The sequence below is a fragment of the Salmo salar genome, chromosome 22, assembly GCF_965601325.2.
Source record: "Salmo salar chromosome 22, fSalSal1, whole genome shotgun sequence".
NCBI classification, from domain to species: domain Eukaryota; kingdom Metazoa; phylum Chordata; class Actinopteri; order Salmoniformes; family Salmonidae; genus Salmo; species Salmo salar.
This window is the reverse complement of record NC_138312.1, coordinates 37,970,355-37,986,556: the sequence shown is the minus strand read 5'-3', so window position 1 is coordinate 37,986,556 and position 16,202 is coordinate 37,970,355. Positions and strand designations below refer to the sequence as shown.

At 41.3% G+C, this 16,202-nt stretch overlaps 1 protein-coding gene across 1 annotated transcript in view; it reads right to left on the bottom strand.

Annotated features, from left to right (window-relative positions):
• Positions 1–11,926, bottom strand: part of loxl2a (lysyl oxidase-like 2a) — a 72,262-nt gene extending 60,336 nt beyond the window's left edge. Inside the window, exons 1-3 of the mRNA XM_014167933.3 lie at positions 11,657–11,926; positions 8,221–8,555; positions 2,646–2,821 (exon numbers count right to left, since the gene is read on the bottom strand). Coding sequence (XP_014023408.1) covers positions 2,646–2,821; positions 8,221–8,515 — 471 coding nt within the window. The 5' untranslated portion in view covers positions 8,516–8,555; positions 11,657–11,926. The remainder of the gene's footprint in view (positions 1–2,645; positions 2,822–8,220; positions 8,556–11,656) is intronic.
• Positions 11,927–16,202: the final 4,276 nt, after the last annotated feature.

The window sequence follows — 16,202 nt, the reverse complement described above, 5'->3', positions numbered from 1 at the left end:
TTTCGTATCGTCTGAGATCCCTAAAGATTGGAAAGCTGTCGCAGTCATCCCCCTCTTCAAAGAGGGAGACATTCTAGACCAAAACTGTTATAGACCTATATTCATCCTGCCCTGTCTTTCCAAAATCTTTGAAAGCCAACTTAACAAACAGATCACCGACCATTTCTAATCCCACCGTACCTTCTCCACTATGCAATCTGGTTTCCAAGCTGGTCATGCGTGCACCTCAGCCACACACAAGGTCCTAAATGATATCACAACCGCCATCGATAAAAGACAGTACTGTGCAGCCGTCTTCATCAACCTGGCCAAGGCTTTCGACTCTGTCAATCACAGCATTCTTATCGGCAGACTCAACAGCCTTGGTTTCTCAAATGACTGCCTCGCCTGGTTCACCAACTACTTCTCAGATAGAGTTCAGTGGGTGAAATCGGAGGGCCTGTTGTCCGGACCTCTGGCAGTCTCTATAGGGATGCCACAGGGTTCAATTCCTGGGCTGACTCTTTTCTTTGTATATATCAATGATGTCGCTCTTGCTGCTGGTGATTTCTCTGATCCACCTCTACGCAGACGACACCATTATGTATACATCTGACCCTTCTTTGGACAATGTGTTAACAAACCTCCAAACGAGCTTCAATGCCATACAACTCTCCTTCTGTGGCCTCCAACTGCTTTTAAATGCTAGTAAAACTAAATGCATGCTCTTCAATCAATTGCTGCCCGCACCCGCCCGCCCAACTAGCATCACTACTCTGGACAGTTCTAACTTAGAATATGTGGACAACTACAAATACCTAGGTGTCTGGTTAGACTGTAAACTCTCCTTCCAGACTCACATTAAGCATCTCCAATCCAAAATGAAATCTAGAAACGGCTTCCTATTTCGCAACAAAGCCTCCTTCACTCATGCTGCCAAACATACCTTCGTAAAACTGACTATCCTATCGATCCTTGACTTCGGCAATGTAATTTACAAAATAGCCTCCAACACTCTACTCAGCATACTGGATGTAGTCTATCACAGTGCCATCTGTGTTGTCACCAAAGCCCCATATACTACCCACCACTGCGACCTGTATGCTCTCGTTGGCTGGCCCTCGCTACATATTTGTCACCAAACCCATTGACTCCAGGTCATCTATAAGTCTTTGCTAGGTAATGCGCCGCGTTATCTCAGCTCACTGGTCACTATAGCAACACCCACCCATAGCACACGCTCCAGCAGGTATATTTCACTGGTCACACCCAAAGCAAATTCCTCATCCGGCCGCCTTTCCTTCCAGTTCTCCACTGCCAATGACTGGAACGAATTGAAAAAATCACTGAAGCTGGAGACTTATATCTATCTCCCTCTCTAACTTTAAGCATCAGCTGTCAGAGCAGCTTACAGATCACTGTACCTGTACACAGCCAATGTGTAAATAGCACACCCAACTACCTCATCCCCATATTGTTATTTATCTTCTTGCTCTTTTGCCCACCTGTATCTCTACTTGCACATCATCATCTGCACATCTATCACTCCAGTGTTAATGCTAAATTGTAATTATTTAGCCTCTATGGCCTATTTTTGCCTTACCTCCCTACTCTTCTACATTTGCACACACTGTACATAGATCTTTCTATTGTGTTATTGACTGTACGTTTGTTTATGTGTAACTGTGTTATTTTTGTGGCACTGCTTTGCTTTATCTTGGCCAGGTCGCAGTTGTAAATGAGAACTTATTCTCAACTGGCCTACCTGGTTAAATAAAGGGGAAATAAAAAATAAAAACCTCCCTTCCTCTTTCTTTCTACCCTTCTACCTCCTGTTCTCTCTACCCTTCAACCTTCCTTCCTCTCTACCCTTCAACCTCCCTTCCTCTCTACCCTTCAATCTTCCTTCCTCTCTACCCTTCTACCTCCCTTCCTTTCTACCCTTCTACCTCCCTTCCTCTCTATCCTTCTAGCTCCCTTCCTCCCTACACTCTCGAAAAAAATGCTACCAAAACCGTTCTTCAGCTGTCCCGATAGGAGAACCTTTTTGGTTCCAGGTTGAACCCTTTTTGGTTCCAGGTAAAACTCTTTTGGGTTCCATGTAGAACCCTCTGTAGAAAGTGTTCTGCATGGAACCCAAAAGGGTTCTACCTGGAACCAAAAAGGGTTCTTCAAAGGGTTACCTTATTGGAACAGCCTAAGTACCTTTAGTGGTTCTAGATAGCACCTTTAAGAGTGTACCTTTCCACCTCCCGCCCTCGCTATACTTCCCACTCCCTCCTTCCTTACCCTTCCACCTTCCTAACTCCCTACCCTTCCACCTCCCTCCCTGCTCTGCCCTTCCACTTCCCTTCCTGTCTCCAACAGGTTGGAGCACGGAAACTGGGTTTGACGAAAGGGTTTACCGTAAGACATTTCGACACTAGATCCCTGATATCCAGAATTCTTTCCCCCTACCTCCTTTCAAACGTTAAACACATATTCTCAGCTATTGCTCCACATCTGTCTTGCATTTCTGTGAAATTGCACCTTAACAGCATCCAACAAAAGCAAAGAAGAAATCATGTATGGTGTGTGTGTGTTGTGTGTTTGTGCAGCCGTGTGTACATAAGTGTGTGTGTCTGTACTTCTATGTGCTAACACGTGTGTTTATGTTTTAGGCTTACCTCCACACTGTTGGTGAAGCTACTGATGAACTTGAAGCCGGGGATGCGTCTCTGGTTACACACCACTCCCACGTCCTCAGAGTGTTTGCAGTCGGACACTCCAAAGCCATTGGACTTACACTGGGCCAGTGTTCTCTCCTGCCCCGAACAGTGTACGTTGTCCAGCCAGATCCGACCTATGAACAATGGGGGATGGAGACACCTCTAATGACCACACATTAATTTAAGGGAACTCTCACCAACACCCTATATCAATTTTAAGCTTCAACAGACAACACCTTTGGGTAACACTTTGGGCCAGTCTCATTGTGGACTAAAACATACTTTCGATATACTGTATTTTCTCCATCAAAAATCCAGGACTAGGCATAATCTAGACTGAATAATGGCGCCGGAAGGGCGTGGCTGCCGTTTTACGGGCTCCTAACCAACTGAGCTATTTTGTGTGTTTTTTTCACATTGCTTGTAACTTATTTTGTACATAATGTTGCTGCTACCGTCTCTTATAACCGAAAAGAGCTTCAGGATATCAGAACAGCGATTACTCACCTCGAACTGGACAAAGATTTTTTCTTTAACTTCTTTGGGATAGGGGGCAGTATTTTCACGGCCAGATAAAAAACGTACCCGATTTCATCTGGTTACTACTCCTGCCCAGAAACTAGAATATGCATAGAATTAGTAGATTTGGATAGAAAACACTCTAAAGTTTCTAAAACTGTTTGAATGGTGTCTGTGAGTATAACAGAACTCATATGGCAGGCCAAAACCTGAGAAGATTCCATACAGGAAGTGCCCTGTCTGACAATTTGTTGTCCTTCTGTTGCATCTCTATCGCCATTACAGCATCTGTGCTGTAACGTGACACTTTCTAAGGCTTCCATTGGCTCTCTAAAGCCGCCAGAAAGTGGAATGGGGTGTCTGCTGTCTCTGGGCAAAGTACAGCAGCAGAGTTTGTAAGTGGTCAGCCTGGGGACAGTGAGACTGGAGATGCGCGTTCACGAGACTTCTCCATTTTTTTCGCTCAGTCTTTGAATGAATACAACGTCGCCCGGTTGGAATATTATCGCAATTTTACGAGAAAAATAGCATAAAAATTGATTTTAAACAGCGTTTGACATGCTTCTAAGTACGGTAATGGAATATTTTGAAATTTTTGGTCACGAAATGCGCTCGCGTGTTACCCTTCGGATAGTGACATGAACGCACGAACAAAACGGAGGTATTTGGATATAACTATGGATTATTTGGAACCAAAACAACATTTGTTGTTGTAGTAGAAGTCCTGGGAGTGCATTCTGACGAAGAACAGCAAAGGTAATCCAATTTTTCTAATAGTAATTCTGAGTTTAGGTGACCCCGAAGTTGGCGGATGTCAAAATAGCTAGCCGTGATGGCCGAGCTATGTACTCAGAATATTGCAAAATGTGCTTTCGCCGAAAAGCTATTTTAAAATCGGACATAGCGATTGCATAAAGGAGTTCTGTATCCATAATTCTTAAAATAATTGTTATGTATTTTGTGAACGTTTATCATGAGTAATTTAGTAAATTCACCGGAAGTTTTCGGTGGGTATGCTAGTTCTGAACATCACATGCTAATGTAAAAAGCTGGTTTTTGATATAAATATGAACTTGATTGAACAAAACATGCATGTATTGTATAACATAATGTCCTAGGAGTGTCATCTGATGAAGATCATCAAAGGTTAGTGCTGCATTTAGCTGTGGTTTTGGTTTATGTGACATATATGCTTGCTTGGAAAATGGCTGTGTGATTATTTGTGTCTATGTACTCTCCTAACATAATCTAATGTTTTGCTTTCGCTGTAAAGCCTTTTTGAAATCGGACAATGTGGTTAGATTAACGAGAGTCTTATCTTTAAAATGGTGTAAAATAGTTGATTGTTTGAGAAAATTGAATTGTGGTATTTTAGTTGGTTTTATATTTCGCGCCGTGCGATGCCATTGGCTGTTGGCTAGGGGTTCCGCAGGCGGGAACGGGGTTCCGCTAGCGGAATGTCTGTCCTCAACAGGTTAATGAGTCCGACGCAAAGGATTTACTGCTTGTCCGAGACCAGGCCCAAATCCCCGCCACTCTCGTAAAGAAAAGACGGAAATACAGGGGGTAGAGATCGGGGTGCCTAACCATCCATTCTATTGGCCAACGTGCAATCACTGGAAAATAAACTGAACGATCTCCACTCGAGACTATCTTACCAACATGACAGTAAAAACAGTAATATCTTATGTTTCACTGAGTTGATATGGAAAAGAATCAGTTGGCACTCTCCTCAAACAATAGCATGGTATTCTTTCATCGTAATAGCTACTGTAAATTGGACAGTGCAGTTAGATTAACAAGAATTTAAGCTTTCAGACAATATCAGATATGTCTATGTCCTGGGACATTTTGTTGTTACATACAACCTCATGCTAATTGCATTAGCCTACGTTAGCTCAACTGTCCCGTGGAAGGGACACTGATCCCAAAGAAGTTTTTAAGTTTGCTGACAACACAACAGTGGTAGGCCTGATCACTGACAACGATGAGACAGCCTATAGGGAGGAGGTCAGAGACCTGGCAGTGTGGTGCCAGGACAACAACCTCTCCCTCAAAGTGAATAAGACAAAGGAGATAATCGTGGACTACAGGAAAAGGAGGGCCGAACACGCCTCCATTCACATCGACGGGGCTGTAGTGGAGCTGATCGAGAGTTTCAAGTTCCTTGGTGTCCACATCACCAACAAACTATCATGATCCAAACACACCAAGACAGTCGTGAAGAGGGCATGACAACTCCTTTTCCCCCTCAGGAGACTGAAAAGAGTTGGCATGGGTCCCCAGATCCTCAAAAAGATCTACAGCTGCACCATCGAGAGCATCCTGACCGGTTGCATCACCGCCTGGTATGGCAACTGCTCGGCATCCAACTGTAAGGTGCTACAGAGGGTAGTGCGTACAGCCCAGTACATCTCTGGGACCAAGCTTCCTTCCATCTAAGACCTATATACTAGGCGGTGTCAGAGGAAGGCACAAAAAATTGTCAAAGACTCCAGTCACCAAAGTCATAGACTGTTGTCTCTGCTACCGCACGGCAAGCAGTACCAGAGTGCCAAGTCTAGGTCCTAAAGGCTCCTTAACAGCTTCTACGCCCAAGCCATAAGACTGCTGAACAATACATCAAGATTTGGCCACCCTGACTATTTACATTGACCCCCCCCCCCCTTTGATTTTAGACTGCTGTTACTCACTGTTTATTATCTATACATAGTCACTACCTTTCATGTACAAATTATCTCAACTAACCTGTACCCCGCCCATTGACTCGTTACCGGTACCCCCTGTATATAGCCTCGGTATTATTATTTTATTGTGTTACTTTTTATAAAAATGTTTACTTTAGTTTACTTAGTAAACATTTTTGTTACTCTATTTCTTGACCTGCATTGTTGGTTAAGGGCTTGTAAGTAAGCATTTCACAGTAAGGTCTACACCTGTTGTATTCGGCACATGTGACAAATAACATTTCATTTGATTTGATTTGAATCTGGGTCCAGGACCTTAATAAAGTGGGCATGAGGTTGATCAAATCCATTTTTAAAGATTTTAAAAAGCCCAGTGCAGTCAAAAATGTGATTTCCAGTGTTTTATATATATTTTCACACAATTAGGTTGAAATAATACTGTGAAATTGTAAAAATTATGATAATGCCGTTAAAGTGTAAGAGCTGTTTGAAAAGGCAACCTGAAATGTTGTTAATAGCCCAATAAGAAAGAGAGTTCCAAACCTCCCTGCCAATAACAGCTAGTTATTGGCTCCCTACTTAGACCACTCCCAGACAGTCCACTCCCTACTTAGACCACTCCCAGACAGTCCTAGCAAAATTCTTGCTTGAGAAATTGCTCTTTGCTAAAAATATATTTTTGTTTCTTTTGACCATTTTATTTGAAAACAATCACGGTAAGGTACTTAATTGTTACCCCAAAATTATTTGATATTGAGATAAAAACTGCGTTGGATCTTTAACTTATATCATGACAGTTCATGACAACTCACCTTTTCACTTAGGTTAGACTGACCAAATTTGACCATTTCATGCAAGATATGTGTTACAGAATTTCTGTTGCCATCACCTGTCAAAAAAAATTGTATGGCTCTTTAGACTAATCAAAATGGTCTAATCAATCACAACAGACCTTTACAACCACATTACATTGTTGGAATCCAATCCAGCTACATGGTGGGGATCATCAGTCAGTCTGCTCTCCAACTATGTGTTCCAGAACAGTCTGAATCAGTGGTGTGGGATGAGGGAAACTCAGACACAGGAGAAGCTGAATATGAGCCACAACAATAACTGTTACTTCTTAGCTAATACTTACAACATGAGTTCAGGGGCTGCAGGTAGCCTAGTGGTTAGAGTTTTGGGCCAGTAACCGGAAGGTTGCTGGATCGAATCCCCAAGCTGACAAGGTAAGGTTGTCATTCTGCCCCTGAACAAGGCAGTTAACTGTTCCCAAGTAGGCTGTCATTGTAAATAAGAATATGTTCTTAACTGACTTGCCTAGTTAAATAAATCATATCTATAATCCTTTCCTGGCAGGAAACACCCAGCAGATAACATTTTGATAACTCAGCCTTTTGTGATTATAAATGCTGCGAAAAGAAATTGCTCTGGGGATGTTGGGCGGATATCCACACCTATTCCTATGTTACCTATACTGGCTGCGACAAAAGCCTAGCTTTCCCAGCTTTCCCAACTCTCCAGTCTACATAGTTCAAGATCAAGAAACCCTTTGGGCTGCACATGTAGTGAACATTATATGACTTCTATCTCAGCAGCTCAAAACAGAGTCATATGTTCCATGAAAATCCCGTAACTAATGCAGCACGTTTCCCCTGTCTGGGACCGTAATCCCTCAAAAACCACTGTTTTACCCATTGATGTCTAGCTAGCTGATACACACCAATCCAACTTTGTGTGGGGAAAATGACTGGAAAATGGAAACACTAAGCCAGACACATAGACATAATCTCATCATCCCCCTTGTCTTGTAAGAATATCTCTAGAATTGTCATGTGTCTAATGACTTTCCCAACTCCATAAATCTGATTGAAGGTTGCAAATGGAACAGTATTGAGATGTATGGAGCTCTGGCTGCTCTCTATAAAAGCCAGATGAAAAATGTTATTAACCCAACCTCCCATTGACAAAGACTCATGTGTTCCCATTGAGACATATCCTCGTTAATCCTAATCATAGCCCCTGCAAAGAGGGACATACAATATCTCATCTTTCTAATTTACCTGGGTAATAGAAAAGGTCTCTCTGGAATACGTTACAAGAATGATGATCATTCTAATTCCAAATATTGGACCACTCCATGCTACAATATGCTGGACCCAATTCTTGTTGCAGTCTGTCATTGATTCTCAAAGGAAACAAATATATTTTTTCATATATTTCACTGAACTATCCCTTTAATTAAGTCTTAATGGTCAAAGTGGATTTCCAATTACAACATGTTACTGAACTATCCCTTTAAGCCCCTACTCCTTTGTGTTCCTTACCTTCTCCCTTGCCGTACTTGGAGGATGGGGACCAGGACACGGCCTCCACGTAGCCCAGCTCTCTGCACAATATGTTGGCCGCATGGATAGAGAAGTCGTCGTCGCATACCGTGCCCCACTCGCCATTGTAGTAGACCTCCACCCGGCCCTCGTAGTGCTTGCGTTTGTCCCCTGCCAGACGCAGCTGGATGATGGGGGTGCCAGGGGGAAGCTCGGTGTCCGAGTGGGCCTGGCATAGTGCCCACACACAGAGTAGCGTGGCTAGGCGACACAGGAGAGGGCACCGAGACGGCATGGTTCGGAATGGGCAGGGAACTCACCGCACTGTATGTAAACTGGAGGAAGGAGACACGGACCAGAATGACCAATGAATGACTGAAATAAGCAAGGTAATGTATTTAGGAAACTTGAAGACTGTATTGTGCTATGAGTTGCTGAAATGAATGGAATCATATTTGAATTCAAAGTTGAGTGTGAAGGGATATTCATGTATGAAATTTTTTTTTTTTCTTTTTACATGTTTTAACGATTGAGGGACCTCTGAACCGATTGAATATCTGATACCAACAGAAAACGGAAGCTCATTCAATGGACCAGCTACAGCTTGTGTGGTGAGAGATTTGAGTCACACGGTCAGCATGTTTGTTGCATTTCATCAGCCAGAAATAAGAGTCTTCTTATGTTTTGACATTATCCTCAGTTGTCAGTCATCAAGCAGTCATTAGAGACTGGCTATCTGGCAGACATTCAGCCTCACGGGCTTCTCCAACTACCTAGACCTCACCACAATTCCAGGGTGGACTGAGGATTGGGTATGGTGTAGAGGTCGGCCGATTATGATTTTTCAACACCGATACAGATTATTGGAGGACCCAAAAAAGCCGATACCGATTAATCAGCCGATTTTTTTAAACATGTATTTGTAATAATGACAATTATAACAATACTGAATGAACACTTATTTTAACTTATAGGACTATTCTCTCTATACGATTTGTATTTCATATACCTTTGACTATTGAATGTTCTTATAGGCACTTTAGTATTGCCAGTGTAACAGTATAGCTTCCGTCCCTCTCCTCGCTCCTTCTTGGGCTCGAACCAGGAACACATCGACAACAGCCACCCTCGAAGCAGCGTTAACCATGCAGAGCAAGGGGACAACTACTCCAAATCTCAGAGCGAGTGACGTTTGAAACGCTATTAGCGCGCACCCGCTAACTAGCTAGCCATTTCACATCGGTTACACCAGCCTAATCTTGGGAGTTGATAGGCTTGAAGTCATAAACAGCGCAATGCTTGAAGCATTGCGAACAGCTGCTGGCAAAATGCACAAAAGTGCTGTTTGAATGAATGCTTACGAGCCTGCTGGTGCCTACCACCGCTCAGTCAGACTGCTCTATCAAATCATAGACTTAATTATAATATAATAAACACACAGAAATACGAGCCTTAGGTCATCAATATCGTCGAATCCGGAAACTATCATCTCGAAAACAAAATGTTTTTTCTTTCAGTGAAATACGGAACCGTTCCGTATTTTATCTAACGGGTGGCATCCCTAAGTCTAAATATTCCTGTTACATTGCACAACATTTTTTTTTTTTTAAACTACCTTCAATGTTATGTCATAATTACGTAAAATTCTGGCAAATTAGTTCGCAACGAGCCAGGCGGCCCAAACTGTTGCATATACCCTGACTCTGCGTGCAATGAACGCAAGAGAAGTGCCACAATTTCACCTGGTTAATATTGCCTGCTAACCTGGATTTATTTTAGCTAAATATGCAGGTTTAAAAATATATACTTGTGTATTGGTTTTAAGAAAGACATTGATGTTTATGGTTAGGTACACGTTGGAGCAATGACAGTCCTTTCTCGCGAATGCGCACCGCATCGATTATATGCAACGCAGGACAGGCTAGATAAACTAGTAATATCATCAACCATGTGTAGTTAACTAGTGATTATAATTGATTGATTGATTGTTTTTTATAAGATAAGTTTAATGCTAGCTAGCAACTTAGCGTGGCTTCTAACTGCATTCACGTAACAGGCAGGCTCCTCGTGGAGTGCAATGTAAAGCAGGTGGTTAGAGTGTTGGACTAGTTAACCCTAAGGTTGCAAGATTTAATCCACGAGCTGACAAGGTAAAAATCTGTCATTCTGCCCCTGAACAAGGCAGTTAACCCACCGTTCCTAGGCCGTCATTGAAAATAAGAATGTGTTCTTAACTGACTTGCCCAGTTAAATAAAGGTGTAAAAAAAAAAAAAAACGATTACCGAGTGTTATGAAAACTTGAAATCGGCCCTAATTAATCGGCCATTCCGATTAATCGGCCGACCTCTAGTATGGTGGTAACAAAACAGATTTATCTTCAGGTGAGCAAGGAGATTTTTCAGTTTCAGAGAGAGAGAGAGCGAGAGAGATGATTGGATTGATGGATAGATGGCTAGATGGATGGGAAGACGTCACCATCCAGCTCAAACATTTTAGACCCCAAAAACCGATTGCTCCCTAATTATTATGCTAATGTCACTGTGTTGCTTCACCATTTACTGAGAGAGGTTTGTGTTAAGGTCGTCAGCAGCGCAGATAGAGCTTTCTCCTGTTGCTTGGCTGAAGGAATGGCATGCCCCAGACAGGTACTCAACTTTGTGGGCCTAATGCGTTTCACATGTGGGCTCATGCTATGTTCTACATGCTCCTATCTTTTCATCTTTGGCTGGGCCAGAGCTCATACTACCCCTCAGGGCTGTGGAACCAGATAAAGGGCATTTTTGCTTTATCTTTCTTTTCAGCCAGGCCATGAAAGTGTCAACGGTGAGTGGTCTTGAGGGGAGTGGTCTTGTAAGCCCCAGCCAGGGGCAACTTTTCCTGTCAATGTCATGGTGATGACAAAACTTAGGGGTGGGGGCAAAGTTCAAAATAATCACCCTTAATACTCATGAATATCATTATTTCCCCTTCATATTATATATAACCCGGGCGTTTCTTATATCGAAACATATTAAAAGGGATTTGTCTGCACTTTTTCAAGATTTCTGACTGGCTTTCAATCTTTCCCTGACCTAGAAAACTAAACTCCACTCCATGGTGAATCTGTGTGCAACTACAATGTGGCTCTGAATTCAGATTCAAAAACTGCAATCACTTCAGCAGCAGTAAAACAAGGAGCTTGATTGCTTGATTGCTTTAAATATTGCAGCTAACTAGTTAACTATAAATATTAAATACACTAGCTACGGGAATAATGGGACATCATTTCATTCAATTAGCATACCTTTAGTCGAAGTTACTGCTATTCAGAACAACCATATAGCCTGTTCAAACAACATGTTGACGATTATAATGCGCGTATAGGCTATTCATGATCGTTATTTAATTTAAATGTAAATATAATAACTATAACATGCATACAAAAGACCCACTTACTTTAAGAAAATCAGAAGACGCCCTCGCGCCAAAGGGAGCAGCGTTTCAATCGAATGTCAATGCTGCAGCAGTGACTTGATCACTTTATTGAGTATGTTTTCCAGCCTCCCACCTCTACCTCAGCAGGTCGGCCTCAGTCCTATAACCACCTTCAATCCAGTGATTCCTCGAAACTTTCTCCTCCTCCCGTAATAGGCCTATCAATGGAAGCAGAGTCCTGCAGTCATGACGTCTTCGGGCATCCTTCCTTCCCGGTGTCCACAGGAGAATTACGAAAGCAGCTGAACTTGACTTGTTTTAGGGACAATTATGATACATTTTGCCTGTTGCTAGTGGAAGAAAACAACATTTCCACCAAAACAAATATCCTAAATTATTTTTTAATAAAGGCTTGCTATATAGATCCCCTAAAATTGACATTAGATTGCTCCAGCTGCAACTCAATACTAGAGGCTAGCCTAAACTACCATCGCAACCATTCTAATATTAGAAGACTCCAAACTCTTTCAACAACAAAACATTTCAAGAGGTGTGAACAAACTCCTGTGAACAATGATGTTCCAAAATGACAAGTGGATGTAACTCTATTCTGGGAAGACTGTGATGGAAGTTTTCAACATATTCAATGTCAATGTTAAGTAAAGGCAAAGTGGTTGAGATAGATACCCCCTCACTCTGACCTGGTTGAGTTTCTCCAGTATCTGACTCTAATTATTCTGACATGTAGTTAAACTAGGCATAAGTCCTATCTATAGTAGTCATATCAGTAGGCCTACCTTTAAAATGCATCCTTCCTTGAGCTAATCACTGACCTGGAAGTGAGAGGATAGGTTAAAAACATGTTTTCCACTTCAGTGCCTTTACCAGATTTCCATGTCAGATCATTGATTTCCTTGAGGAAGGAAGAGTGCATTTAATATATCCTAAAGGTATTCAAACAGGGCCATAGACTTAGCATACTGTAGCCTGAAGTCTGATATTGCTGTGCTGTTCCACTGTTAAGTGACTAACAGAAGGCACTGAAGGCTACTGTATGAGTAAGATCATACCAGCTTGGGCTAGAGTTCCTTTAAACCAGCTCTAGTTTCCTTTAAGTAAAAAAAAAACATGTATTTTTTAAATACTTAACACAAAAATGCTTTCCCAAGCAATGTCATTTGAGTCAGTTTAAAGTTGGGTTAGGAGTTTAAAATATATGTTTTCCTTATCATTACAATATTATTGTACACCCAGAACTTTCCCTGTCGTCATTTATTTCTGGTATTTTGGTATCCAAAGGTCAGTTGTAGGTGGCCCCACCTAGAAGGTAAAGTGCATGCAATTTAATTAAGAGGTGCACAAACAACATTTCTCAAGCATCTTCAAGAATATAAATGGAAAAGTTGATCTGGAGATATTCTAGTTATGATTCCAGGCCACAACAAGGTAAGGACCCAACTAATTATGTAAACATATTAAATGTATTGTCTGATTCTAGTAACGTAACAAAGGAAGGAGAGCTATCCGCATAATAGAGATACGGACTTTATCTAGTGCAATTATTATCACAATCTCTACCTAGATAGAGCACAACCTACAAATAATATTATAGGCTACAGTAATTATTCTAATAAAGGAATACTATTAAAGGGTAAAACAGGTGCTTATGCAAACGTGAACATTTGTTTCACTAGACCGTGACCAAGTTTATTGAATCAACACTGAGAAGGCAACAGTCTTTATTATCAGGCTCAGGCTAAGACACAGATGCAGACACAGGAGGCATAGAAAGTCAGAACTGGGAAGACTAGGGAAAAACTAGAGCACAGGAAACACGGGAACATGCTGATAGGACTTGACAGGACAACTCGCAACAGGCAAACAGAAAACGCAGGTATAAATACACAGGGGATAATGAAGGGAGATGGGAGACACCTGGTGGGGGGTCGAGACAAGTACAAAAACAGGTGAAACAGATCAGGGTGTGACACTTTATCATTGACCTTGGATCCGAGATACAAATAATTGACAAACATGAGAAGAGAACAAGAAACACAGAAACTGCAAAAAAAATGAATTAGAAATGTAAATATAAATGCCATAGAAAAGGTATTCCATATTCCCAAATTATCCCCATCAAGATGTTTACAGATGTTGATGGTTTTATTGTTCTTCATTGTATTTTCCTTCAAATGTTGTGTTTTATGACCATCATAAGACCTTCTGTACTATTGTTTTATTCGACTGTAACATACTGTATGCTGGATGTCTTTGGTTATAGGTTCAATAAGTGTCTCTGAGGAGAGAGAGAGAACAGGGGCACTGTCTCTAAAATGAATCTCTCTGGGGAACATCAACCAACACAAAAGCTAAAAGGTGGGAGGAAAGGGAGAGAGAAAGAAAGAACGAGAAAGAGTGTGTGTGCGTTTCCGAGCGAGCGTGTGCGTGTGTTATTGTACACTGTTTTGTACACCCAAAATGTATGTGAGCTTGTACATTATCATTAGACAGCATGCATTAGAGACTGAAGGTCTCTGTGGTATTGAAGCCCAATGCAGCAGGAAACCAGACTCACCTGTTCCCAGCTGTGTCCATGAAGAGTGACCAGTCTATGGGACGACCAGACATATTCACAAAGGGAGAAGGTTCTACTGAACAAAGGTATGAGGGCTGTATTTTATGTAAAATATTCCCATATGAAATTCATGAACGTGCAGGTTTGGGGAGTAACTGATTACATGTAATCTGATTACCCAAAAAACTGTAACTGTAATCAGTTACATTACCAGCTAAAATGTTGTAATCAGATTACAGATACTTTTGAAAAACTAGATGATTACTTCTTGGATTACTTTTAAATTCAGAAAGGATTGCGGAAAAATACATTATGTCACTTTTCTGTTTTCTTAATGTCATTCAATTCGGGATTGAAAAAAGGTGCAAGTTTAAATTTGAGTGAGTCTGACCACAAGTCTGAGACTACTATGTTGACACACCAAACCCGTTTGATGGATCCTTTTTGTCTTCTTCTAATGCCTCTCAAGGAGAAAGTAATACAAAAATAATCAGATTGAGTTACTGAGTTTGGGTAATCCAAAAGTTCCATTACTGATTACAATTTTGGACAGGTACACTACCGTTCAAAAGTTTGGGGTCACTTAGAAATGCCCTTGTTTTTCTCAGTTGTGCACCAGGGCCTCCCACTCCTCTTTCTATTCTGGTTAGAGCTAGTTTGCACTGTTCTGTGAAGGGAGTAGTACACAGGGTTGTACGAGATCTTCAGTTTTTTGGCAATTTCTGGCATGGAATAGCCTTCATTTCTCAGAACAAGAATAGACTGACGAGTTTCAGAAGAAAGTCCTATGTTTCTGGCCATTTTGAGCCTGTAATCAAACCCACAAATGCTGATGCTCCAGATACTCAACTAGTCTAAAGAAGGACAGTTTTATTGCTTCTTTAATCAGGACAACCATTTTCAGCTGTGCTAACATAATTGCAAAATGGTTTTCTAATGATCAATTAGCCTTTTAAAATGATAAACTTGGATTAGCTAACACAACGTGCCATTGGAACACAGGAGTGATGGTTGCTGATAATGGGCCTCTGTGCGCCTATGTAGATATTCCATTAAAAATCTGCCGTTTCCAGCTACAATAGTCATTTACAACATTAACAATGTCTACACTGTATTTCTGATCAATTTAATGTTATTTTAATGGACAAAAAAGTTGCTTTTCTTTCAAAAACAAGGACATTTCTAAGTGACCACAAACTTTTGAACGGTTGTGTAACTATTAACTGTAACTGATTACATTTAGAAAGTAACTTACCCAATCCTGTGTGCATGTGTGTGCGAGTATGTGTGTGTTTTTGTGTGTACAGCGTAGCCTACAGTACAATAAATCAATCAATCAAATGTATTGATAAAGCCCTTCTTACATCAGCTGATGTCACAAAGTGCTGTACAGGAACCCAGCCTAAAACCCCAAACAGCAAGCAATTCAGGTGTAGAAGCACGTTGTATATGTACAGTTACTTTGTATATGACATCATCAACAGTAGACAGCATCAATTAGAGAATCAAGGTCTGTCTCTGTTGAGTTGAAGCCCAATCCAGCAGGAAAGACCAGATTCACCTTTTCCCAGCTGTGTGTCCATGAAGAGTGACCAGTCTATGTTCCATAGACTATATGTATTCAGAAAGGGAGATGGTTCTACTGAACAAAGGTACGAGAGCTTTATTACACAGGTAGGCCATCCAGAAATAACTTGGTACACAAGATACTGAACATTTCCAATTTCTACTTTTTATTTAGACCTAATGGGTATAACCTTACAGAGAGTTGTAGCGCTTTTCTGGCCCCGACTCTCAGGTCAAACTCCTCACAAATGAGAGAGCTGAACCTGAGTGACAACAACCTGCAGGATTTAGGAGTAAAGCTGCTCTCTGCTGGACTGGAGAGTCCACACTGTAAATTGGAGACACTAAGGTCAGTATTCATGTATTTTTTTAACAAATGAGTATAGTTCAACGGGTTTATATAGGCCAATACAAGCCTAATATATT